This window comes from Lolium perenne, chromosome 3, assembly GCF_019359855.2.
Source record: "Lolium perenne isolate Kyuss_39 chromosome 3, Kyuss_2.0, whole genome shotgun sequence".
Lineage (NCBI taxonomy): Eukaryota > Viridiplantae > Streptophyta > Magnoliopsida > Poales > Poaceae > Lolium > Lolium perenne.
The window spans coordinates 232,718,452-232,745,407 of NC_067246.2; the positions used below are offsets into that span (position 1 = coordinate 232,718,452).

The 26,956-nt window shown below is 42.1% G+C and overlaps 3 protein-coding genes across 5 annotated transcripts; 1 reads left to right on the top strand and 2 right to left on the bottom strand.

The window, feature by feature from the left end:
* The first annotated feature begins 1,115 nt into the window (after positions 1-1,115).
* LOC127343677 (GDSL esterase/lipase At5g45670) lies at positions 1,116-3,180 on the top strand. Its single transcript, XM_051369863.2, has 3 exons — positions 1,116-1,474; positions 2,016-2,140; positions 2,218-3,180. The coding sequence occupies exons 1-3, from the start codon at positions 1,228-1,230 to the stop codon at positions 2,938-2,940; spliced, it is 1,095 nt and encodes a 364-aa protein (XP_051225823.1). The 5' UTR covers positions 1,116-1,227; the 3' UTR covers positions 2,941-3,180.
* Positions 3,181-3,344: 164 nt separating this feature from the next.
* LOC127343678 (HVA22-like protein f) lies at positions 3,345-4,495 on the bottom strand. Its single transcript, XM_051369864.2, has 5 exons — positions 4,358-4,495; positions 4,214-4,240; positions 3,993-4,115; positions 3,644-3,890; positions 3,345-3,565 (listed from the first exon to the last, which is right to left on the bottom strand). Exons 1-5 carry the CDS (start codon positions 4,402-4,404, stop codon positions 3,539-3,541), a joined length of 471 nt encoding a protein of 156 aa, XP_051225824.1. The 5' UTR covers positions 4,405-4,495; the 3' UTR covers positions 3,345-3,538.
* Positions 4,496-4,676: 181 nt separating this feature from the next.
* LOC127343676 (uncharacterized) lies at positions 4,677-9,472 on the bottom strand. Of its 3 annotated transcripts, none has more exons than XM_051369862.1 (4): positions 9,201-9,472; positions 8,791-9,106; positions 5,429-8,056; positions 4,677-4,811 (listed from the first exon to the last, which is right to left on the bottom strand). In XM_051369862.1, exons 1-3 carry the CDS (start codon positions 9,227-9,229, stop codon positions 5,465-5,467), a joined length of 2,937 nt encoding a protein of 978 aa, XP_051225822.1. In that variant the 5' UTR covers positions 9,230-9,472; the 3' UTR covers positions 4,677-4,811; positions 5,429-5,464. The 3 variants fall into 3 exon arrangements, with proteins under 3 accessions (XP_051225822.1, XP_051225820.1, XP_051225821.1); XM_051369860.1 differs by having other exon boundaries at positions 5,429-8,101; XM_051369861.1 differs by lacking the exon at positions 4,677-4,811 and having other exon boundaries at positions 4,999-8,101.
* Between the last annotated feature and the right edge of the window lie 17,484 nt (positions 9,473-26,956).

Genomic DNA, 26,956 nt, shown 5'->3' on the forward strand with positions numbered 1-26,956 from the left:
AATGCAGGGATTAATGAAAAGCAGCAAAAAAATGAAAAAACCAGGGGCCTTTGCCGTGTGTATGCACACGGCAAAGGACTTTTGGTCACTTTGCCGTGTGCATACACACGGCAAAGGTGCCACGTGGCGCAAGCTTTGTGCTCCTGGAGGCATGCAGGCGTGCCTGTAGGGGCCTTTGCCGTGCGTGCTAGGGCTAGGCCGCACGGCAAAGGTGAGCAGCTCGGCACTGGATGAGCGCACGGCATTGGCAGGCGCACGGCAAAGCCCTGGTGGCGCACGGCGAAGAACTGGCCCACGGCAGCCTCCCTGCCGCACGGCAAAGAATTGGCGCACGGCAGAGATGCTCACGCACGGCAGCGATGTTAACGCACGGCAAAGGGTTTTGCCGTGCAGTTTTTCCATGCGCACGGCAAAGACGGCTTTGCCGTCGAAGACTTTGCCGGGCACTCGTTGCCGTGAGTGCACGCACGGCAAAGCCGTTGCCGTGCGTACAGGCGTCTTTGCCGTGCGAAGTGGCGCACGGCAACGCCCTGCTTTCCCGTAGTGCACAGACGTACACGCCGAATCCAACAACCAGTACTCGGCAGTGCGCAGTGATAACAGGATGTACTTTCTCACTGAACCCGTCGGTAGCAGCCGGGAGAATTCAATGAACTACTACCACAGAAGCTGCATTATACAAATGCAGATCTATGTAAGCTGCAACACCCGCGCGGGTAGCTAGCCCACTGACTAAACTTCACTGCAGCAGCAGTGCTTACGTACGTAGCAGCTTCCGGACAAGTAACTCCACTTGATCACATCATGCATGGACGCATTGCCGCTACTCCACATTCCACAAGACACGGCCACGATGCTGCGCGGTTTAGTTAATGCACGGCTCTGAAATTAAGCTGCGTGGAAGTAACTGTATTTTCAGCCGGCCGGCCCCGGCCGTCCCAACTCAGCTCGATCAGACTTGGCGAGTGCCAGTAGCCCAGTACTGTAGTGTAGTGTATCGCCCACCGAGTGCGACCATGCGTGCAAGTGGAGCGTCCATCTGCTATCACTCCGGGTGTTACCGCTCGCTCGCCGCCCCTGCCCGTGCGGCGCCTATATATCGATCCCAGCTAGCTCCCGTCCGTCAGTGTGAGAGTGTGACCAGCTCCTCAGCTCTTCCATCCATATCCAATTCCTTCTTCTGTGCCCGTGCCTAGCTAGCTACATCTCTAGCTCTAGGCTCTAGCTATGGAGACCATGGAGCTGGGGCGGCTGACGTGCCTGGTGGCGGTGGCGTTGCTGGCGCTGGCGACGGTGGCACGGTGCGACCCGCAGGTGCCGTGCTACTTCATCTTCGGCGACTCGCTGGTGGACAACGGCAACAACAACTACATCGTCTCCCTCGCGCGGGCCAACTACCCGCCCTACGGCGTCGACTTCCCCGGCGGCTCCTCGGGGAGGTTCACCAACGGCCTCACCACCGTCGACGTCATCGGTAATATAATCAGCCCACCATGTGTCAAATTGCCCTGGCCTCCCGCGCGCAGGCTTGCTTGTTGTCGTTTTCGTCACTGCTAGCTACTAGCGCACGAGCGTCTAGACAGACAAGCTCGATGAATTTCATGGCGGTCATGGGCGATGCATGCGTATCTGGGCCAGGTGATAGATAAGCAGGGAGCTGCATGCCCTGCCGTTCGAGGGAGGCGCGTAATGAAGGATTGTGAATGTAGCCTTTTTTGGCGAGACGTACACCCATGCGTGGGCCAGCTCGCCGTTATAGTACAATGCATGCAGTGTTCGGTGCGATGGTTATGGGGAATTTAATTTTCCGGGGTGGAGTGGACATAGATTCATGGACCCAATGTAGGATTACGTGGCTAGATTCATCGTCCTTGCAAGTAGTGTAACCGAGGTCACGGCTCACGGGTAAAATTAAGAGAAGAGAAGATGTTTGTTTGGTTCTTCAACCATGTCTGTCGGAGTGCAATTTTAGCAGTTCATTTGATACCTAACAAACAGATTTCTCTTATGCGCAGCTCAACTTCTGGGCTTCGACAATTTCATCCCTCCCTACGCCGAGACGGGCGGGGACCAGCTCCTCAACGGCGTCAACTTCGCTTCCGCCGCCGCCGGAATCCGGGCCGAGACAGGCCAGCAGCTCGTACGTCCAAAACACATAACGAACCAAAAAAGATAGAGAAACGCTCATGCTAACGGTGTTGCATGGATGCATTTCAGGGCGGCCGGATCACGTTCGCGGGGCAGGTGCAGAACTACCAGACGGCGGTGCAGACGATGGTGAACATCCTGGGCGACCAGGACACGGCGTCGAACCGGCTGAGCCAGTGCATCTTTAGCGTGGGCATGGGCAGCAACGACTACCTCAACAACTACTTCCAGCCGGCCTTCTACAGCACCGGCAGCCGCTACACCCCGGAGCAGTACTCCGAGTCGCTCATCGCCGACTACCGCCGCTACCTCCAGGTCATGTACAGCTACGGAGCCCGCAAGGTGGCCCTCATCGGCGTCGGCCAGGTCGGGTGCGCGCCCAACGAGCTGGCGCGGTACAGCCCCGACGGCACCACCTGCGTGGAGCGCATCGACAGCGCCATCAAGATCTTCAACCGCGGGCTGGTGGGGCTCGTCAACGAGATGAACTCGCTCCCCGGCGCGCACTTCACCTACATCAACGCATACAACATCTTCGCCGACATCCTCGCAAACGCCGGCGCCTACGGGTTCACCGTCCCCAACGCCGGGTGCTGCGGGGTGGGGAGGAACAACGGGCAGGTCACCTGCCTGCCGTACCAGGCGCCCTGCGCTAACAGGGACCAGCACATCTTCTGGGACGCCTTCCACCCGTCGGAGGCGGCCAACATCATCGTCGGACGGAGGTCCTACCGCGCCGCCTCGCCCAACGACGCCTACCCGATGGACATCGCCACTCTCGCCTCCCTCTGATCTCTCACCTCATCCATCTCTTTTCAGTGTCTTCGTCAGGTACAGAAATGTATTTTGCTCTTGTTTTTCTTTACGGTGAATACCCTCATCATGCAATTTGTAACGGGTATAGACAAATAATTGGTTTTCGTTGTAAGGGATGCCTGAATCGGTGGCATCTCTGTTCGTGTTCAGCGGAGAGAAAAGGAGGAGTGCAGAATTAATCAATTGGACAGTTAGAATTCTGGGTTTTCATTCGTAGACTGGTTTTGTTTGTCAGTCTGGCATTTCTGTTCGCTTACAGTGCATACGTATTCAGTGTTAACTAATCGGACAGTTAGAATTCTGTTTTTTTTTTAATTCATAGACTGGTTTGATCTGTCAGATAAGAAGCATTTTCACATGATTGTACTGTACACCAAGTATGTAGTCTGATGCGTTGTGTCAACTCTCACATATCTGCAGCAAGGTATCTTCCCAAGCCCAGCAAGCCGACTAATCACACGCACACGGCACAAGGATTACAACTGCTCAAGCACATTAACCACAACACACGGCAGCCATTTCCATTCGTTTCCCCCAATTGAAAGAATGCCTTTTACTTTCACCACAAGCTAAACTAGGCTCTCTTGGCTTCCTGTTCGGCCTGCACATGTAAAACCTTGGCATCAGAAAGTGAAAACATTCAGGAATAAAACCATGGAAACTAGGTAGAACAACTCACCGCCTGGATGATCTTCTCCAAGGCACCGGGCCCATGCGTCTCGATGAATCGCTCGACGGACTTGCGGGCGTCAAGGCTCATCATCTGCAGCACCTTCCTCTGCCTCTCATTGTAGGCGGGGCTCACGTACTGGCCGATCTTGAAGTAGCGCCGGACGTGCGTCTCGTAGATGTAGGCCGCGCCGTTGAAGATTGGCAGCACCAGCCAGCAGCAGAAGAGGAGCTTCATGTATGGCCACAGAGGCAGCCTGAAACATAGGCAGGCAGAGCGAAATCTTCAGAAATTCAATGCACGATGAATAACTGAATGAATTGAGCAGAGAACAGGGGGGGCATGGTTAATGGCTTACCACTGGAGAGCCTTCCAACATGAGAGCTCAAAGAGGGTGATCAGGGAGTACAAGACCCAGTAGGTGAGCCACTGCTGATCATCCAGGGAAGAGGGGCTCTCGATCGCACGCATCGACGCGTATCTAATCGTGCAGGAAAACCATGTCAGAATTCAGAAAAAGGTGTTGGGATGTTTATTCAAACGAACCGTTATTTCTGAATGAAGGGATAAATTACTTACAGCGGATAAAGCAGCATGATTCCAGGCCTGTTGAGTGCAACATAGGAGAAACAAGGACTTCAGATTGAAACGCTTAAAGTTCATATGGACCAGCAGCAGCAGAAAGAATGGGACATGAACTGCTTAGAGAAAAGGTGTGCTTACCCAACAAGAGAATCCAAATGCCTGGCAAGGGCACCAAGAACACCCATGATTCCTTACTGCAACTTGTGAGAAGCTTTCTCCGGGGATTCTTGATGTTCTTCTCTGTTGGAATGGGACGGTGTAGATGACAAGGGATACAGCTGATGGTTTTATACTTCAGTCAAGGCAGTTTAAAATCGGGGTTAAAGGTGAAGAAGGAAGGCATCCTTGCAGATACGATGCAAAGTCTCCCTTACTCTTGGCCCAAGGAAAGAAAGAACAAATGGAGTTGAAAGGTCTGAAGCAACTGCATGTACTGCCACGAACCTTTTCCAAGGTTGCACAACCAGAAGGCTACCTAGACGAAGCATCACAGGTTTTTTTTTGGTTTTTTGGGGGGGTTCAGTTCAGACTTCAGAGTGGGCGCTGCTTTCTGAAAGAAACCGTACTTTCCATGCTCCTGTCGTTGTCTCACCTAGCATGTTAAGCACATAGCAAGACAGATGAATCAACAAAAGGTGCGTGGTTTGGCTACAGCTCATTTTTTTGAAACAAGTTTGGCTACGGCTCATGATGCTCTTTTAGCTGAAAGGGGATATTATTAGAGTGAAGATTGCAAATCGCTCAACAAAAACACTAGGAACAGGAAGGCAAACAGTTCCTAAAAGTGAAACTGGCAGCTTTCCAGCAGCAGCATTAGTGCTTTACTTCATATTACTTGATCAAAAGAGCATGCAGATTACAGTATTGAACTCACCGTAAAAAAAAATTGAACTGATATGCATCAAGGGGGGCATATGAGCTAAACTAACATATGATGTTAGATCTGTCATGATATTTATTTCAAAGTAAGTGATCTTGCACATTTGGGCTAAAACTTTACATGAATAGGAGTAATCCACCAACTGCTACACTATCATCTTTAGAATTGTAGAAAATCTAATGCGCCTTCCCTTTTGCTGACTATCCAAATACCAAACAACTCAAGACATATAACTGGACCAGGTACACTCCATTGCTTCTTTCTGGCATTCCACTATAGTAAAGTTGAATCAAAACCATTATCAACTAAAAAATTAGTCGAATGCAGACCTGGCTTCAACGTGGTTTTAGCTCCTGCAACCATGCTTACAGCCCTTGACCTGCTTCAACAACTGGAACTGAATTGTCCCCTAAATTATTGTTTTTGCTTTTTGATATTTGTGTGGTATTTCTTGATAATTTGTTACTGAAGTCAAGTATCCTTGGACCAACTGCATCATTTAGTGACCAGCCAGATGAGTAGTTCTTCATATTTGGGAACATCTGACTTGTTAACTCCTCCAGTTTGTTTGCAACAACCTGCCTCTTTGCAGGTTGCTGTGAAACATTATCTGCACAAGCTGGTCTCTTGCTTGTTTGGTCGACGAAGGGAACACCCTTTCTGCCATCTATATTCAAAAGACTGCCAGCGCACATTGGGTTTAATGCTGAAATGGATTTACTTGCCAAATTAGCTGTAAGGGAAGGGTGTCCTGGCTGATAAAAGTTTCTGGACTCAGCGCTATTTGTACCACAGTCATGAAAATATATTATTGGTGTGGAAAATAGATTTGCTCCAGGTACTTGGTAGGGTTGGTGAGTAGGAACAGATCTAAGATCTTCATAAGACGAGGATGTGGATTTCTGGTACTTCCCCTGCATGCTCATATTTAATGGCCACTGTGGAAATGAAGTACAAGATTGATTTACTGCTGAACGAACAAAAGTGTGATCTTCTGTGTGCATGCCTGATCCAGGGATGCTTAAGTTAAAGTATTGGTTACGAGGAATGCTTGTCAGTGTTGGTGGTTGATATAGCTCAGAATGTCTGGTCCTGTAGTTCACACCTATGGTGGATTCCTTGTTTACCTGAGTTTGCCAACCAAATTGACTGCCAGAATTCCAGGCGCAATCTTTAAATGTTGAAGAAACGTTATTAGTCTGTTGCAGACTATGATTTTGAGCATCATTGATGATAGGCCTTGCCTGTGCTGAAGTGCTGTTGGGAATCCTTGGCAACGTATCTGAAGATTCAAGAATACGAGCCCTCGGTAGCACAGAATCTTTAAAAGGGAACAGTCTCTTTGGAGGCAATTCACATGAAATTGCTGAGGGGCGGTCTCCTTCAAAAATACTACTGTCAATCAACCCTTTCTCCGTAGATAACTCCTGCTCCTTGCTACTCTTGCAGACTGAGACTATCCTGCCCATTAGGCGCATGGTGGGCTGATGAGAATGGCAACTATCCCGTGTCACAAAACCGTCCAGGGCTTTTTTCCCTGCTTGCGAATCACTGAAACCAATGTTATTCTGACCTTGTATAGTACTGGCCATGCCACTCACCGGCTGCTGCTCTTTGCATCTTATTGTATTCTTTATTTGTCCATTCATAAAGTTATTTTCGCCTGTTCTCGGATCATAGCTTGAGATCTCCATTCTTTCAAGGCCAGGTAGCTTCATAAAAGGTAAACCACTTGCAGGAGAGCGACCTGGGTAAACTTTAGAGTACCAGCTACCTTGGTCATCCATTGATAATGGTTTGCATGTATCTACACTCTTTCTACTTTCATGATATATATTGCTTGCAAATTTACAAGGACCGGAAGTAAAGGCATATTCCTTAGCAGGCTTCCTGCAGGGAGATATGGCATCTGTGTTTATTCCTGCACCGGCAGTCCCCTGTGATACAACTGACAATAGAGTGCCTTCACGTGAAAGATGGTGTTCACTTGGAACAAGTCGATCACAGACATCAGTGCTCTTCTTGCCACGGACTGCTGGATCTCTATCTTTGTTAATTGCTTCAGTTCTCATTCTCACAGTCGCTAAACTGATACCAGTTCTTTCTATTTTCTGAAAGCAGTCTGTATTTGTGTAGAAATCGCTTGGAACCAGTCGACCACAGATATAAGTGCTCTTCTTGCCACAGACTGATGAATCTCTATCTTTGTTAGTTGCTTCAGTTCTGGTTCTCACAGTCGCTGAACTTATACCAGCTAATTTTATTTCCTGAAAGCAGTCTGTATTCATGTACAAACAACCCTGTGAAGGCTTGCTAGAACCAGATTTTGCTTCATCTTTACAATAAGAACTTAAAGCAGGAACATCAGTAGACTTCAGCTGCATTTCAGCAAGACAAGCTTTCTCCATGGTGACACTTGTATGATTTAGTGGACCATCAAACTTAGCAGAGAAAGAATGACTTCTTCCTGCATCATTGGGGGAGATGCATGTTGACTCTTTATCAGGAGTCTGATCCTTCTTCACTAAGTCTTCAAGGGGGGGTGGCATTAGCTTTGATATGTCAGAAGTGGGTATTAGTTTCAATTGTTCCGTTTCCGATAAAGCATCTGCTCCATTTTGATTTTCTAGAAAAGAATCTTCTATAACAGTAGGGAGTATATCAACTCCAGTACGAAACATGATTTTGGAGCTCTCTAAAAGAGGTAGATCTCCAAAAATATCATCCTTGGGAGGGTATGTAACATGCTCCACCACTTCACAGACATGATTTAGAGGATGATTAGTTGGCCTACTGGCTTTTATGCTTCGTTTGTGATCTATTCCTGTCCCGCACTGTTTCTTCAAGCTGTCTCCTTGAACAGAGATATGATCATCCTGTCGCTCTTGCAGTTTCTTCCTCGGAACAAATTCTCTCAGCGTACGAACAGTACAGCCTTTGTGTTTTCTTAACAATTCCTGTTGAAGTAAGCAAGAGGATGACTGGGGTTTAGAGGTTCTCTCCTGTTAAAGAACATGTCTTACATAGTATTAGCTGAAAATGACAAAGTAAGCTGACTAGATTAGGGGAATGCAAACAATATGGAATTAGGTGGTTAGTCAATAGAACTTCTTTGATGCAAGAAACTACTGTTGTTTTCGCTATCTCGTGGTAATGAAAATCGATCCCCTGGGTGGATCGCTTGGAAAAAAAAAATAGAAATTCTTTGATGTAATTTGATCAATAAATAGTACTGTATAGCATACATTTGAAAGTCTCTTTGCTGCATGTTATCAAAGGAAAGAGCAGCAAACATGTTGCACATATGGAAAAGTAACTGGAGTATTCCTTTAATATATGAAGTAGGTACAAACTATATGCACCACTGTCCTCTTAGTCTTCTAGCATCAAGAGAAGATAACCCTATGGATTAGACAGCTACTTCCCAGTGTCCCATTTCAAAGGGCCAAAATAAGTACGTTACAAAGTTTTTACCATCTTGGAATCTAATTTGGGCATTGTTCACCACATCTACATTTGAGCAAGGAAATGCCATTCATTCATTACCAATGTGACAAGGCCCCTCCTAAACCTACTGACTAATAAAATAACAGAACAGCATATGAAGTTTTGATTTATGAACCCAGAGAACGGCCACTGCCTACTAGTGAATACTTGGGCGGGAAGGACAAACAAAGCCGAGGCACCATACCTTGTACTTCAGTTGGAGCACTCTCTGCCGCTTATTAGCCCTCTCGGCGACGGCGCTCCCCCGAGATCCCTTCCGCCTCGTCGTCCTCCCCAAACCACCCCCATTGCCGGCGCCGCCACCAACGGCAGCGTCCCCACCCGCAGCGCAGGCATCCGGCCGCGCCCGCACAGCGGCAAGCTCGTGGGCCCACCACCGCGACCGCGGCGGAGGGTCCATCGGCGGCAGCGGCAGCGACGTCTCCGTCTCCAACTCAGCGCGGCCGCCGAGCAGCCAGCACTTGTCCGCGTCCTCGGCCCGCATCCTGGCGGCGAACCCCCTGCGCGCGGCATTAATTCAGTCGACCAGGCTAAGCTGTCCTCAGAAGAGAAAAAGGAAAGCGGAGGCATAGTAAGTAGGGGGCGCGCGCTCACCGTATGGAGAAGGGCTCGGCGGCCGCCATTTGGCTCCCGCGCGGCGCGCTTCGCCGGCGGCGAGGGGGGTTGCCCGGGTGGACTGCGAAGCGAAGCTACCGGCGACGGACACCTGCTGTGAGAGGAGGGAAATGTGGACCGATTTTTACGAAGGAAAAGTGAGTGCGCGGCGGATTGTACGGTGGGCCCTCACCGGGCGGCTTTTCATTAACTGTCCGCATCGGGAGGCGCGCGGCGCGTTGTCTTCCTTGGTGGGCCATCGTGCGTGCGCTGCGGTGCTGTTGTTGTGGACCGAGAGCTCAAGGGGGACCAACTAATGAAGAGAGGGCAAGCCAACGGTCTTATTCATGAACGGAATCTTATCATGAACGAATTCTTATCATGAACGGAATCTATATCATGAACGAAATCTTATCATGAACGGAATCTTATCATGAACGCGTTCTTATCATGAACGGTTCATTTTGAGCTGAACAAAAAATTCGGTATATCCGTATGTGAACGAAAATTATTTCAAATCATGAACGTATTTTTATCATGAACGGAATCTATATCATGAACGAATTCTTATCATGAACGGAATCTTATCATGAACGAATTCTTATCATGAACGGTTAATTTTGAGCTGAACAAAAAGGGTATATCCGTATGTGAACGAAAATTATTTCAAATCATGAACGAATTCTTATCATTAACGGAATCTTATGATGAACGAATTCTTATCATGAACGGTTCATTTTGAGCTGAGCTGAACAAAAAATTCGGTATATCCGTATGTGAACGAAAATTATTTCAAATCATGAACATATTTTTATCATGATGAATTCTTATCATGAACGGAGTCTATATCATGAACGAGATCTTATTCATGAACGGAATCTTATCATGAACTAATTCTTATCATGAACGGTTAATTTTGAGCTGAACAAAAAATTCGGTATATCCGTATGTGAACGAAAATTATTTCAAATCATGAACGGAATCTATATCATGAACGGAATCTTATGATGAACGAATTCTTATCATGAACGAATTCTAATCATGAACGAATTCTTATCATGAACGAGTTCTTATCATGAACGGTTCATTTTGAGCTGAACAAAAAATTCGGTATATCCGTATGTGAACGAAAATTATTTCAAATCATGAACGTATTTTTATCATGAACGAATTCTTATCATGAACGGAATCTTATCATGAACGAAATTCTTATCATGAACGGATTCTTATCATGAACGGTTAATTTTGAGCTGAACAAAAAAATCGGTATATCTGTATGTGAACGAAAATTATTTCAAATCATGAATGGAATCTTATCATGAACGAATTATTATCATGAACGAATTCTTATCATGAACGGTTCATTTTGAGCTGAACAAAAAATTCGGTATATCCGTATGTGAACGAAAATTATTTCAAATCATGAATGTATTTTTATGATGAACGAATTTTTATCATGAACGGAATCTATATCATGAACGAATTCTTATCATGAACGGAATCTTATCATGAACGAATTCTTATCATGAACAAATTCTTGTCATGAACAAGTTCTTATCATGAACGGTTTATTTTGAGCTGAACAAAAAATTCAGTATATCCGTATGTGAACGAAAATTATTTCACAATCATGAACGTATTTTTATCATGAACGAATTCTTATCATGAACAGATTCTATATCATGAACGAATTCTTATCATGAACGGAATCTTATCATGACTAAGAAAAAAATGATGAACGGAATCTTCTGGTGAACGAATTTTTCCCATCAACACTTGAACATTTCGTAATTTTTTTTGTCATGAACGATTTTCATTATTCAAAAAAAATAAAAAAATCGTGAATAAAAACTTTAAATGGATAGAACCAGAAAACATAAAAAGATTCGTCCAAAAAATAAAAAATAAAAACTAATGAACGGATTCTATATCATGAATGGATTCTATACCATGAACAAAAATCTTGTCATGCAGGATTTTCCTTCTTGAACAGATTATATGTTATGAACGGATTATTATCATGACACAAATCTTGTCATGGAGGATTTTCTTGTCATGAACAGATTATTATTGTGAACGGTTTTTCTCTATAACAAAAAATTTCCATGACCGAAACCGGTTATTGTTCCCGATAATGGAGCCTAAACCGATTGTAAATCATGTGCTTTTTTTCCCATGTGCGGATTCTATATAAATGAACAGGTACTTATTTGGAACGTTTATTTTGCGTGAATGGATTTTACCATGAACAAAAAACTTTGCATAAATGGTTTTCTTTGTTGCATAATTATGGGTTTCCCAAAAAAATGTAACTTGAATGGTTATTTATTTTGAGCGGTTTTCCTCTTAAAAAATAATTATGGACGAATTCATACCATGAATGGATTTCCTCCATGAACGGATTATTGGTATGACCAATTTTTGCATCAATGGATTTTTCTTCTTGAAAAAAACCAGAGGAGGTGACCAAAAATTATAACATAGAATCCATTTAATGGATTATCATCTTATGGAAAATCTCATAATTTGGGCAGATATAGAATCCATTCATGCTACTGACAACAGATATGAAAATCTCTCGTTATTACAAAAAAAACCAGGGTAGAAAATATGTTTATTACAGGGAAGAAGTTTCTCCTGATTCAAATTTGTATCTCTCTATCTCGAAAATATGTTTAAGACAACGGAAAACTTTCTCTGAATTCAGAGTTTGTACCTCTCTGTATTACAAAAATCTAGGGGAAAAATATGTTTATTACAACTGAAAACTATCACGTGATGTCAAAATTTGCTCAGTTGATATACATCAAATGATAACCAAATGGTGAGAACCTCTCGCATTGCAAATATAGCGGTGCTTGTAACCTGACGAAATGATCATCTCCATGCTTCTCTGCAAAAGTTGCATTTAAATAGGATATTAGGAAAAAGTATAATTCCAAAACTAATTCATAAAGAATTTAACTATGATAGTACATGTAAAAAATAATTCATGGTAACTATGATAGTACATGTAAAAAAATAATTCATAAAGAATTTGGGAAAACTATGCTTGTTTACACCGGAAACCAATTCGGAAAAAAGAACATATGAAAAAAATCTAATCTAATGCATATGACATACAATTCAGATAGCGAACTTTGCTAGAAGAAAAGCTATTGCATGACATGAGAAAGTTCAAAATATTTCATTTCAAAATACAAAATGCATATATCTTTATGGAAAAAGATGAAGAAATATTACATGAAGATAATGACAGGCTTAGAAATGGGAGAAAAATATAAAGAGAAAATACATATCTGTCTGAGAAAAAAAGAAGACTTTGGTTGATTTTTGCTAAAACAATAAAAAATATTAACTAGACTTATCACTAAAATTTCCTTTTCTTTCTTTTTTTAAAATGCTGAACAGCAACTTTGTTCTGGATATAATAGAACATGTCATATCCTTTCATCTTCCAATACTCTGGAATGATTTCCTGCAATTGAAACACATGAAGATAGTTTTTTATAACAAAAAAGAAAGAAACATTAGACTATTGATTTCAGAAAAAAGAGCATGGATGAATTTTGTGAGCACAAGATTCGTATGCCCCTTTCTATTGTGTTCACCTGCTTACCCAGCAAAAAACTAACTGCGATTCAAGTTAACCAAAGAGTTAAGAGAGAGAGAGAGCTCTCGATTAGCCACGGAATAGTACAAAAGTTACAAGTTGTAGAGAGAATCTAGAGCTGAGTGGCTAATCTGAATTCATCCATTTAGGATCAACAATATCTCATTCTAGTCACTATCTAAGCAAAGGCAGTGTCAAAAAAAATAGGTTTGTTTCCCTCAAGATAGAAATAAAAACTAATTATACCTTGGTGAAATTTTTCATGAACTTTCCAGTCCAATTTTCTGCATAAAGCATGATGCAAATTCCATCATCATTCCTATAAAAAAATAGAAAGTTACTGATACGTCTCCGACGTATCGATAATTTCTTATGTTCCATGCCACATTATTGATGATATCTACATGTTTTATGCATACTTTATGTCATATTTATGCGTTTTCCGGAACTAACCTATTGACGAGATGCCGAAGGGCCAGTTGCTGTTTTCTGCTATTTTTGGTTTCATAAATCCTAGTAAGGAAATATTTTTGGAATCGGACGAAATCAACACCGAAGATCTTAAAATTCCCGGAAGCTTCCAGAGCACCGGAGAAAGGCCAGAGGGGATCCAGGGGGCCCCACCCCACAGGGCGGCGTGGCCAAGGGGGGGGGGCGCCCCCCTAGTGTGTGGGCCCCCTATGGCCCCTCCGACTCCGCCTCTTCGCCTATTTAGTCGTCCCTGACCTAAATCCTCGACCCAGTTCGACGAAACCAGAGAAAACCATCCAGAGCCGCCGCCATCGCGAAACTCCAATTCGGGGGACAGAAGTCTCTGTTCCGGCACGCCGCCGGGACGGGGAATTGCCCCCGGAGTCATCTCCACCGCCGTCTCCACCGCCATCTTCACCGCCATCGCTGTCTCCATGATGAGGAGGGAGTAATTCACCCCCGGGGCTGAGGGCTCCGCTATAGCTATGTGGTTCATCTCTCTCTTTATGTGATCTAGTTGAATATCATCTATGTGCTACTCTAGTGATGTTATTAAAGTACTCTATTCCTCCTGCATGGTGTAATTGTGACAGTGTGTGCATCGTGTAGTACTTGGCGTAGGTTATGATTGTAATCTCTTGTAGATTATGAAGTTAACTATTGCTATGATTGTATTGATGTGATCTATGCCTCCTTCATAGTGTGATGGTGACAGTGTGCATGCTATGTTAGTTCTCGGTGTAATTGTGTTGATCTATCTTGCACTCTAAGGTTATTTAAATATGAATATCGAATATTGTGGAGCTTGTTAACTCCGGCATTGAGGGTTCGTGTAATCCTACACAATTAGTGGTGTTCATCATCCAACAAGAGGGTGTAGAGTAGTCCTATTATGTGATCATTGTTGAGAGTGTCCATTAGTGAAAGCAGGATCCCTAGGCCTTGCTTCCAAGCATCGAATCTCCGTTTGTTTACTGTTTTGTTGCATGTTTACTCGCTGCCATATTTTATTCAGATTGCTATTATCACTCATACTCATCCATATTACTTGCATCTCACTATCTCTTCGCCGAACTAGTGCACCTATACATCTGACAAGTGTATTAGGTGTGTTGTGGACACAAGAGACGTCTTGCATTGTGATCGCAGGGTTGCTTGAGAGGGATATCTTTGACCTCTTCCTCCCTGAGTTCGATAAACCTTGGGTGATCCATTTAAGGGAAACTTGCTGCTATTCTACAACCCTCTGCTCTTGGAGGCCCAACACTGTCTACAAGAATAGAAGCTCCCGTAGACATCAAGCACTTTTCTGGCGCCGTTGCCGGGGAGGAAAGGTAAAAGGTACTCACACTCCGGATCTCGGCTACTAAGCTATTTTCCGCCGTTGTAAGTACTCGAAGGTATTTCCTTTAGATCCTGCAATTGCATCTTTTTGTTTCTTGTTTTACACTAGTTAGGCATAATGGAATACAACTATGAGCTTTTTAATTTATTTCCTAAGTTAAGACATGAATTGTGTGATGCGAAAATTAAAGAACCTATGGAGCCTCAATTGCATGCTAGTAGCAATGTTATTAGTATGAACGCAATCACTGCTAATGCTATGGATAAGTCTAAGCTTGGGGAAGCTAGTATTTGTGATCTTTTTAGTTTCCCATCTTTAGGGGAGAAAATTTGTTCTGATAATGCTTTATCTCCCATATGCGATAACTCTAATGATGCTTGTGATATTTTAAATCCACCTACTGCAAGTACTGCTTTCAAGATACCCATGAAAATTATTGGACGTGTTATTGATAACCGTTATGAAGGGGATGGAACTGTCCATCCTGGCGATCATTTACTGTTTTTGCATGAATTATGCGGGTTATTCAAGTGTGCAGGTATCTCTATGGATGAAGTGAGGAAGAAGCTATTCTCTGTTTCGCTGTCTGGTAAAGCGGCACATTGGTATAAATTGTTGAAGAATAGTCATTCTCTTGGTTGGGAGGAAATTGTATCTCTCTTTTATTCTAAATTTTATCCTCCTCATGAAGTTCATATTGATAGGAATAATATTTATAACTTTTATCCTCGCGATGGAGAGAGTATTTCTCAAGCGTGGGGGAGATTGAAGTCACTGATGCTCAAATGTCCCATTCATGAGCTCCCGCGTAATGTTATTGTTAACAATTTTTATGCGAGGCTTTCAGGACAACACAAGGACTATCTGGATGCCTGTTCAGAGGGATCTTTCACAAGCAAGAAGGTTGAAGCTAGGTGGGATCTTCTTGATCGGATTGAGGAGAACGCTGAAGGATGGGAGAACAACAAAGGTGAAGAGTCAGGTATAAATTATGATTATGAATGCATTGAAGCTTTTATGGATACTGATAAATTTCGAGATATGAGTGCTACTTATGGTCTTGACTCTCAAGTTGCTGCAAATCTTTATAAAGCCTTTGCTTCTCATTTTGAATTGCCTAAGAAGAATTTTGATAAGTATCACGAACCTTTTAAAGAAGCTTGCATGATGAATGAAATTGTTGTTAATGATTGCAATAAGCATGCTCAAACTCCTAAGAATGCTATTTCCTATAAGCATGTTAATTTTTGTGGAATGCATAGACCTTGTGGAATTAATCAAATCAAAGATGAATATTGTATCCATCATATTAACGAAAAAACTAGAAAGTGGTTTAGGGCTCTAGATGATCTTGGTAAAAAAGTGTGTGCCCTCTATCCTTTTATTTGTGAACTTTGCCATGGAGTGGGTCATTTTAATTTTCAATGCTCCTCCAATGATAATTTGAACCCCATGAGTGCTACAAATTGGTATTGTGATGATGAAATTACTGCTAATCAGCATGATGAACTTACTTTATTTTTGTGGTGTGAAGAGCTCTCAAGAAAAATCTCTTTGTTACATATGAGTGATCTTGATATTGATGACGTCCTGCATGGGTGTTTTTCTTATTGCATTGATAATAGCCATACAAATACTTACATACAAAATATTTTAGAAGATGGCACCTTGCCAAAATATGATAGGACCGCTGTGTGTTTTGAACTAATCAACGAAAAGGAGGAATCCTCCCAAGTTTCTTCTATTGTTTCTGAAAGTAAATCAGGTTATGCGGACAAGCCACCCTTCAAGCCTCTTCCTCCTAAAGAAGGGAACGAGGAGAAGGAAGAGAAGAAGAAGAAGAAGAAGAAGGGAACGAAGAAGAAGAAGAAGAAGAAGAAGAAGAATAAAGAGAAAGAGGTAACGGCATATCCCCGCGTGAATGAGATAACGCTAGGTAACCGTAAGTATGTTTCTCCTAATGATTATTATGATAATGAATCTGAATACAATGATCTTCCTATGCCCTTTACATACATTAGTGATCATGATTTGAATGAGCACACTACTTTTGATATTGCAAATCTCTGGGAAACTAATTCTGAAAATGATGATGATAATAATTGCCATAGTATCAGTGCTATCCATGCTTTCTCCCATAATGATATAGAAAGCTCTAAGCTTGGGGAAGAGGTGTTTGAAAATCCTTTTGCTACTGATCATTATGTGTTTGATACATCTCCTTCTAATAACAATGATGGTATGGTCACGGATAAACCGACTGTGAAAGATAACTATTCTATTCCTTATGATGACACTATGCCTCCGACCTTTGATGATTATTATAAAAGAATGCTATGATGAGAAGTTCCCTAGAAATCAGTTACCATGATGAGAAGTTGAAAATTAAGTTATGTTAAATATGAAGGAAAATTAAAAGTCGGAAAATAATTGAAACGGTTAGAATGCTCACAGTTGTGTATCTGCAGTATAACTTGGGCTCTTTGGTTTCTTGAAGCTACCAATATCCTTCGCAAAGATCTTGAGTTCCTTACAAAAAGTATTGAGATTAATAGCCTACAGTTAAAAAGAATAAACGTGAGGCCTTACAAAAACAGTTGAGATTAATTGCACCGAATTGTATTAGGAAAAATTTAGATGTGCATTAGAAAAAGTACCAGGTTATTCATCAAAATCTGTTGATCTTCTGCACTGGTTAAAGAAGTTGCATCGAAGAAATTAATTGTTTCATACAGTGGGTTGACAGCAATTAGAACCCAATTCGTGGACCAAACACTTGGAAAATGAAGCTGCCCAAAAAAGATAAATAGTAGAACAAAGTAGAAGAATATAAATCAAAAGTGGCATAGATGACATAAAAAGAAAACAAAGACAAGTATAAAAGTTTTTAGGATAATTACAATATCCATTGATGAAAGGTCGAAACCTAAGTAGTTCATTATCCAATTGAACTCTAGTATGACAAACTTCTTGTCAAACTCACTCGGATCTTTCATTAACATTTCCTGTGGTTTGGGAAAAATGTATGAGCAACATAATTATGTAAAAAAAGATATAAAAGTAATAGTCAAAAAAAGGCAGTAATAGGATCGCTTAGTGTCCTTACAGAGATAGCAGGGGCAAACGTGAATTTCTTCAAAAAAGGTTTTGACAATGCATCATGTGAAGCTTCATCATTGTATATTTGAGCATACACTGACATAGTGTCACACGTCACATCACCATGAGCTTTGAATGAATTCACGAAATTGTCATATGTTACAGAGTAACGCCCAATTTCGACAACAATGCCACTGTTAAAAAAAATCAGACACCACCATCATTATGGCAGGGGTCTAGGAGATTAGAAACATTACTTTAAAGGTGCTTCTTGTCATCCTAATCTAACCTAGATACACTAAGGTGCTTCTATTTCATCTTAAGCTTCCTTAGAATACATATATAGTAAACGGTATAGCTGTACATAACCTTGGCGCCACGACATCTAAACGATCGATTTGCTAGTAATAGTGAAGCTTAATCTAAAGCAAACAGTACATACTTAACGAAAGTTCCAAATGTCCATCTCAAAAAAGTAGAGAAGTAACTGTCATTGTGCAAACAAATAAGGCAACAGCAGTGAGAAAAGATATGATTTGATTACAACTACCAAAATAGAAAGATATTAGGAGAAGTGAATAGTTTGTAGGTTCAATTAATTATGAGCACATTTAAACCTGAATCCACTATCAGATGAAAGCTTTAACAGGCAGGAACAAAACCTAGAAGGAACCTTCTAGGTTTACAAAATACATCATAATGCATTCTTAAACAAAAGATTTTGCAAAAAAGGAAACAATCTCTATTCACATTTAAAACAATCTTGATCTACTTATGAGTAGGCATGAAGAAACATGCAACAAACTCAAAAACAGAATCAAACTGAAGTAAATCATGTGATTACATGGCATTTGAATAACAAGAAAAGTTACTTGTTCTTGTCACATTAGAGGAATTTGACTTACTTAATTGCTTGTTTAAATCTGTTCTTCTTCAGATGATCATTGTGGAAATCTTCAATGTAACCATCTATAATGAACTCTGACATGTTCCTGTCAGGTGTTGTTGCTTTTGCAGCACGCTTTTTCCTGTTCCTCTTTTTGAAACTATTTGGATTAGATATAGATGCAGGCACTACAATCACATCATTTGTTGTTCCTATGACCCAAGAAAAACCGAATAAAAAATATCAGATAACCTGTTTTTAATTAAATCTTGTATAGCATGATAATACTTTAATATATTTTGAAAATTACCCATGTCTGTTCCTGGAGTATTGGTACCATGAAAACCATCATAATAAATTTCATTTGGTATTGCATGACCATTGTAATTCATGCGGTTATATGTGAGTCATGATATTAAAATCAGGTCATTATATGCAGCTTTTTAAATGAAAAAAAGTTCCAAGCATAAAAATAAAAGACACAAAAAAATGGTTTACACCAACCTTGATTGGATACTAGATTAGTTTCTAACTTATCATTGGTTACAAAGCATTCAGCTATCTCTTCTGCTGAATAGCTATCAGAGAACTCGGCATAAGTGATAGATATATTATGTAAAGCGTCACCAGACATACTATCTCCTTCCATTCTTTCCACTGGATGCACGTAAAAAAAGATAATACACCTCAGCAACAGTAATAAAAAGCTTATTTACAATGCAGTAAAAATTATAAACAGAAATTATAATGTGAGTCCATAAAATAAGCTTATATACAATGCAATTTTGTTCATACTTGTACTGAAAAACAAGAAAATGTGAAGCATTTAAGGAAGAATTAAAACATAGTTGTGAGCATGTTAGAAAAAACATAGTTCCTCACATACCAGCACATGCAGGCCTACTCTCAACAGAATCAAAAAGAATCAAGGGGAGAACGAGACATGGCTTCGGGTTCAATCGTATAAGACCCAATGTTGTCAAAGTCCACTTTTGAATCACTGGTGTCAATCTGACAAAAAAAGAGTAGACACAAGAAAATCAGAATTAACACATACAGATACATTTTACAAAGAGAAAGGATAGACAAAAAATCATACAGTTTCCTGATTGGCAATATCTTCGATGAAGTCATCTTCAATAACATTATGAACAATTGCTTCATCTTCGATAACATTATGAACGTTTGCTTCATCTAAAGGTGGTGCATGCGCTAATGCTGGCATATCAACAATATCATTACCAGCATTTTCTTCCAGAACAGCAGGTACAATTTCTAGGCCTACACTATATGGAGTGAGAGAAATGTCCCTGAGCTGTTAAAAAAAATAAGTTAGTTAGCACAAAAGGTTAAATGGAAAAGAAAAATGGAGCATTACAATGAAACCTGAAAAAAATAGATGATTAGAACAAACGTACTGGAAGGACCCCATAAGATTTCCGTGACAACATGTTACGGTCTGAGTTATGAACAAAGGCAAAATCATCATTCTTTATATGTGACATTCTTGGTAGGTTGTAATCAATTTGCCCAACATTGGCACCAAAATCCAAAAAGTCCATGTACACCGCCTGTGTAAAAAATTGAACTATAGTTAAGACACAGAGAAACCTATTACTTCACAGTTAAAAAGTTATTTATTACAAAGGAAAATACAGGAAATGGAACACGTACTGCCAACAAAGGTAAGCAACCACCAATCCAAAGCATCCTGTTGAATCGCTTCCATCTTTAAAAACCTTAGCTTTCCAAGCATCAAGCTCATTCCACAGGTGGTTGAGGCACAAGGTTCCCAGGTCAAGATTGCCAACTTCAACATTGTCACTGTCCCTTAGGGAGTACAAATATTTCGGGTTGACAAAATTGTAGGTAGAAGGGCAAAGAACTGTTGTGATGAATAACAGTAAGAAGCTCCTGATAAAAACAACCTCCTCATTAGAACCAAGCAGTACAGATTCTACATTCGACACAGATATCTGCTTCTTCCCTAGTAGGTACTGGTCAATTAACACTTCAACTTCTCTGATGATTACAGGATCGCTACTCTCCATTACAAATGGCTTAACTCCAGAAGCAAAACCAAAGACCTTGTCAACCATATCCTTGGTGAAGTGGATGATCTTTTCCTTGTGCTGCAGAAACTTTGCTTCACCATGTGAAGTGTGGCCAGCAAGCCACTGAAGGAGATTCATAGGAACCATAAGGTGATCAGGGAGGTTCAGAAGATTATAAAGGCCATGCTTCAATATGAATGACTTCTGGATTGGATTGAATTTCTTCACTATTTTCATGTATCTGAGCGTGGAAAACCTAGATTGGATGCTAGGCTTGCATTGCGGCTCAATATACATGACGTTGACTACAAAAAAGGAAATAGAAAATTATGCTAGAACATAATATAAACCAATTGAGAAACTATATAAGAAACATTTCAGAAAGCATATGAGGAACTGTGGTAAGTGCATATCGTAAACCAATTAAGAAAAAAAAACATATCAGAAAACTATGCTAGTGCCTATCAGAAACCAAATCAGAGAGAAAACAATGCTAGTACATTTCTAAAACAAAGAAATGCTAGTACATAAGAGAAAATAATCGAGAGAAGCAAAATACAATGGGAGAACAATCCCACAGGAAGATTCTATCTTCATATAACGTATTCTACTTACAGGTTCGTGAACATTTTCCATGGTTCTACTTATTCGTACAAGTTCGATGCCTAACGGCTACCAATGCCCCCATTAAATTCTACCACATGTAATGTCACATCTAGAAAAATGGGTCAAGGTATTCAGCGACAAGTAACCCATATAATCTCAACTCCTGAATTCACCCACCCATGCATATTTTATGGACTGCACTTCTTCTTTCTGGTCATGTCAAGGCTACTTAAGACAAATAAGCTACATAACTACAGAGAACACAAAGCCTAAAAAATAACTAGAACATCTTGCCTTATTAGCTGCAAGAAAAATGAGCAAACAAAGGTAATATATAACAACAGTTGCTAGTCCTTGAAGTGAAGCTACCATAGTGTGAGATGTTTGGGATAAACTGCTAGCTAAAGAACAAACAAAAAACCTAGCGAAAACAGAAACATATATATTTGTGAATCAGCACCGCCTGCAACACCGAAAAATCATCCTAAAAACCCCTAAACAAAAACTAATGAGCAATTGTTTCTAGGGAGATCACCACCACCAAGGAACCAGTACGGCAACCAAGGAACCAGTACGGGAGAAGAACCTAATAGGTAAACACTTGGCCTACCGAAGATACGAAACCTTATAGGTAAACACTAGTGCCAGCAAGTAGTGACCATAGCAACTTGCAGAGGAAAGCAAAATTTCCATTAAGGTAATGTGGGCGCAAATGAAATGCTTCACTAATAATAAAACCAAAAAGAACATGTTGAAAGCGGACAATGAGACCCTACTCTTAGAGGATAAATATTGAATACATAGCAAGCTTTTGCATCTCCATATGATACACGGTTGAACCAACCATATCCCTTATTTGTAAGTAGTAGTATTAAATCCAGCAAACCAAAAAGATGATTATTACCAGATAAAGGGCACCCACACAACTTTATGTACTCCTAAGATCAACATATGATTACGTGAACACGTGAGTAGTAGAACCCCTACATATCTGGGCATAGTATCAGTCTTTCGGCTCATCAATCGTCTACCGAAAAACAACATCTTAACTAATGCCTAGATACTACTAATCATCTCTATCTCGGGCTCCATTAATGGCCATTACACACAAGAAACAGGCATAGAAGGAACATGCCATAGAGGAAATGCCAAGAACGCTGGTTAGGTTCTATCAATCAAAAGACACGCTAGTAAGGGGAAGAGCTACGAGTCATGCGCATTTGCAAAGGCACGAAACTGCACCAGATCGAGCGGAAAACCTAGAATCCCTGACCCAAATCAAGCAAGAAACCACCGCAAAGCGGGAAGACAAACCCCTGCTCCTCCGTCGGCATTGGAGTCACACGAACGGAATCGAGAGCTCGGAAACCCCCCTAGAAACCCAATCTTCCACCACCACCCGAATAGGTTTCGTAAGCCTAGAAAAGATCTCGAAACATCTCACATCCTACCGAATCAGCACCGCCCCCATGAATCAATCCGATGAAAACCCTAACCAAAACCGAACAGAACAAAAAAATTACCGCGCATACGAGGAGAAGGAGGGGACAGTCCTGGCCTTCCGCCGCCATCGATGGATACGACCCGAAGCAGAACCCCAAGGAACCAGTACTCGAGCGAAGAAGGAAAGCCGAACTCGAGCGAAAATGGTCGGAGGCGGAGAAAAGGACTGGGGAGGACGAAGGCTCGGTCGTTCGGCTGCGGAAATCAGGAAGAAGAAAGAACGACTCGGTCGCCCCTGGTCGGAACTCGGAAGGCGTGTCCTATCTAAATGGGCCGGCCCAAAAACGACGCGGGGGGTGGTCGGCGCGTCGTATACACCGACCTGGTCGGTGTATAGGATTCTCCCAACGGTCTTGCCTCACCGTCTGACTGAGCCCTGATACGTCTCAAACGTATCTATAATTTCTTATGTTCCATGCTAGTTTTATGACAATACTCACATGTTTTATATACACTTTATATCATTATTATGCATTTTCCGGCACTAACCTATTAACAAGATGCCGAAGCGCCAATTCCTGTTTTCTGCTGTTTTTGGTTTCAGAAATCCTACACATGAAATATTCTCGGAATTGGACGAAACAAAAGCACAGGGTCTTATTTTCCACGGAGCCTTCCAGAAGTCCGAAGAGGAAACGAAGAGGAGCCGAGGGGGCCCCACACCACCTGGCGGCGCGGCCAGGAGGGGGGGCGCCGCCTTATGGGGTGGGCCCCTCGAGCGTCCCCCGACTCTGCCCCTTCGCCTATATATTCTGTCTGTCGCGAAAACCCTATTACCGAGAGCCACGATACGAGAAAAGTTCCAGAGACGCCGCCGCCGCCAATCCCATCTCGGGGGATTCAGGAGATCGCCTCCGGCACCCTGCCGGATAGGGGAATCATCACCTGGAGGTCCGGCTGCGCGTTCGGTTAATATGGTTAATTTGGTTCGGTTTATTTGGTTATACAGTAAATACGGTTTCAATACTTCGGTTAATACGGTTACGTATAACAATACGATTCGGTTTCGGTAATAACCATTAAATTTCGGTTCGGTTTCGGTAATAACCATACTAACCAAAGTTGACGCGAATTTTTGAATAACACATAAATTTTATGAACATATATTTCATATTATTTTATTTTACGATGGAACTGAATGTTTTACAAGAGGAAGATACAAAAATGTAAAAAATCTGCGGACGAAAATAAAAACTGTGCAATGTTGGTACTTGAACTCACGACCTATTCTCATGTAAGGCTAAACTGCACGTCTAAACCAGCATGCTAGAGCGTATTCTTTGTATGGAATTTAATATCGACTCTATATAAAAGTATACTGCGAAGTTTGGCTGGGCCATCAAAGAAAAATGTTCGCTGTCTACTCAATTCGGTTTCATTCGGTTAAACCGAATTATTTCGGTTTTAAACCGAATTAACCGTTTGTCATACGGTTAGCTATTTTGCTAACTGTAACCTAACCTATAACTGAAAAAAACCATAAATTAGTTACGGTTAGGTTTTTTTCGGTTCGGTTTTCGGTTTCAGTTCGGTTATGCACAGCCGGCGGATCTGGAGGACTCTACATCACCATGATCGCCTCCGGACTGATGCGTGAGTAGTTCATCCTTGGACTATGGGTCCATAGCAGTAGCTAGATGGTTGTCTTCTCATCTTGTGCTATCATGTTTAGATCTTGTGAGCTGCCTATCATGATCAAGATCATCTATTTGTAATGCTACATGTTGTGTTTGTTGGGATCCGATGAATATGGAATACTATGTCAAGTTGATTATTGATCTATCATATATGTGTTGTTTATGATCTTGCATGCTCTCCGTTGCTAGTAGAGGCTCTGGCCAAGTTGATACTTGTGACTCCAAGAGGGGGTATTTATGCTCGATAGTGGGTTCATGCCTCCATTGAATGCAGGACGTGTGAGAAAGTTCTAAGGTTATGGATGTGATGTTGTCACTAGGGATAAAACAACAATGCTTTGTCTAAGGATATTTGTATTGTTTACATTACGCACAGTACTTAATGCAATTGTCTGTTGTTTGCAACTTAAAATTGGAAGGGGTGCGGATGCTAACCCGAAGGTGGACTTTTTAGGCATAGATGCATGCTGGATAGCGGTCTATGTTCTTTGTCGTAATGCCCTAAGTAAATCTCATATTAGTCATCATGATATGTATGTGCATTGTTATGCCCTCTCTATTTGTCAATTACCCAACTGTAATTTGTTCACCCAACATGCTATTTATCTTATTGGAGATACACCACTAGTGAACTGTGGACCCCGGTCCATTCTTTTACATCTGAATACAATCTACTGCAATCATTGTTCTCTGTTGTTATTTGCAAACAAACATCATTCTCCACACCATACGTTTAATCCTTTGTTTACAGCAAGTCGGTGAGATTGACAACCTCACTGTTAAGTTGGGGCAAAGTATTTTGATTGTGTTGTGCAGGTTCCACGTTGGCGCCGGAATCCCTGGTGTTGCGTCGCACTACACTCCTTCACCAACAACCTTCACGTGGCCTTCATCTCCTACTGGTTCGATAACCTTAGTTTCTTTCTGAGGGAAAACTTGCTGTTGTGTGATACGTCTCCAACGTATCTATAATTTCTTATGTTCCATGCTACTTTTATGATGATACACACATGTTTTATACACACTTTATGTCATATTTATGCATTTTCCGGCACTAACCTATTGACAAGATGCCGAAGAGCCAGTTGCTGTTTTCTGCTGTTTTTGGTTTCAGAAATCCTAGTAAGGAAATATTCTCGGAATTGGACGAAATCAACACCCAGGGTCTTATTTTTCCACGAAGCTTCCAGAAGACCGGAGGAGATACGAAGTGGGGCCACGAGGCGGCGACACAGCAGGGCCGCGCGGCCAGGGATGGGGTCACGCCGCCCTAGCGTGTGGGCCCCTCGTGACGCCCCTTGACCTACCCTTCCACCTACATATAGCCTTCGTCGAGAAAACCCCAGTACCGAGAGCCACGATACGGAAAACCTTCCAGAGACGCTGCCTCCGCCAATCCCATCTCGGGGGATTCAGGAGATCGCCTCCGGCACCCTGCCGGAGAGGGGAATCATCTCCCGGAGGACTCTTCATCGCCATGATCGCCTCCGGAGTGATGTGTGAGTAGTTCACCCCTGGACTATGGGTCCATAGCAGTAGCTAGATGGTTGTCTTCTCCTCATTGTGCTATCATTGTCGGATCTTGTGAGCTGCCTAACATGATCAAGACCATCTATTTGTAATGCTACATGTTGCGTTTGTTGGGATCCGATGAATATGGAATACTATGTTATGTTGATTATCAATCTATCATATATGTGTTGTTTAAGATCTTGCATGCTCTCCGTTGCTAGTAGAGGCTCTAACCAAGTCGTTACTTGTAACTCCAAGAGGGAATATTTATGCTCGATAGTGGGTTCATGCCTCCATTAAATCTGGGACAGTGATAGAAAGTTCTAAGGTTGTGGATGTGTTGTTGCCACTAGGGATAAAACATCAATGCTTTGTCTAAGGATATTTGTGTTGATTACATTACGCACGATACTTAATGCAATTGTCTGTTGTTTGCAACTTAATACTGGAAGGGGTGCGGATGCTAACCTGAAGGTGGACTTTTTAGGCATAGATGCATGCTGGATAGCGGTCTATGTACTTTGTCCTAATGCCCAATTAAATCTCACACTACTCATCATATCATGTATGTGCATTGTCATGCCATCTTTATTTGTCAATTGCCCAAATGTAATTTGTTCACCCAACATGCTATTTCTTATCGGAGAGACACCACTAGTGAACTGTGGACCCCGGTCCATTCTTTTACATCGAATACAATCTACTGCAAACATTGTTCTTACTGTTCTTTGCAAACATCATCATCCACACTATACATCTAATCCTTTGTTACAGCAAGCCGGTGAGATTGACAACCTCACTGTCACGTTGGGGCAAAGTATTTTGGTTGTGTTGTGCAGGTTCCACGTTGGCACCGGAATCCCTGGTGTTGCGCCGCACTACACTCCGCCGCCATCAACCTTCAACGTGCTTCTTGGCTCCTACTGGTTTGATAAACCCTGGTTTCTTACTAAGGGAAAACTTGCTGCTGTACGCATCACACCTTCCTCTTGGGGTTCCCAACGGACGCGTGCTGTACGCGTATCACTGT

Excerpts from the sequence above, each read along its gene's own strand:
- LOC127343677 (XM_051369863.2), top strand. The coding sequence starts at position 1,228 with ATGGAGACCATGGAGCTGGGGCGGCTGACGTGCCTGGTGGCGGTGGCG. Across the intron at positions 1,475-2,015 it reads CACCACCGTCGACGTCATCG|CTCAACTTCTGGGCTTCGAC; the intron begins GTAATATAATCA and ends TCTTATGCGCAG. Across the intron at positions 2,141-2,217 it reads CCGAGACAGGCCAGCAGCTC|GGCGGCCGGATCACGTTCGC; the intron begins GTACGTCCAAAA and ends GATGCATTTCAG.
- LOC127343676 (XM_051369860.1), bottom strand. The coding sequence starts at position 9,229 with ATGGCGGCCGCCGAGCCCTTCTCCATACG. Across the intron at positions 9,107-9,200 it reads GCCGAGCCCTTCTCCATACG|GGGGTTCGCCGCCAGGATGC; the intron begins GTGAGCGCGCGC and ends TGCCGCGCGCAG. Across the intron at positions 8,102-8,790 it reads TGCTCCAACTGAAGTACAAG|GAGAGAACCTCTAAACCCCA; the intron begins GTATGGTGCCTC and ends GTTCTTTAACAG.
- LOC127343678 (XM_051369864.2), bottom strand. The coding sequence starts at position 4,404 with ATGGGTGTTCTTGGTGCCCTTGCCAGGCATTTGGATTCTCTTGTTGG. Across the intron at positions 4,116-4,213 it reads ATCATGCTGCTTTATCCGCT|ATACGCGTCGATGCGTGCGA; the intron begins GTAAGTAATTTA and ends CTGCACGATTAG. Across the intron at positions 3,566-3,643 it reads TGGAGAAGATCATCCAGGCG|GCCGAACAGGAAGCCAAGAG; the intron begins GTGAGTTGTTCT and ends TTACATGTGCAG.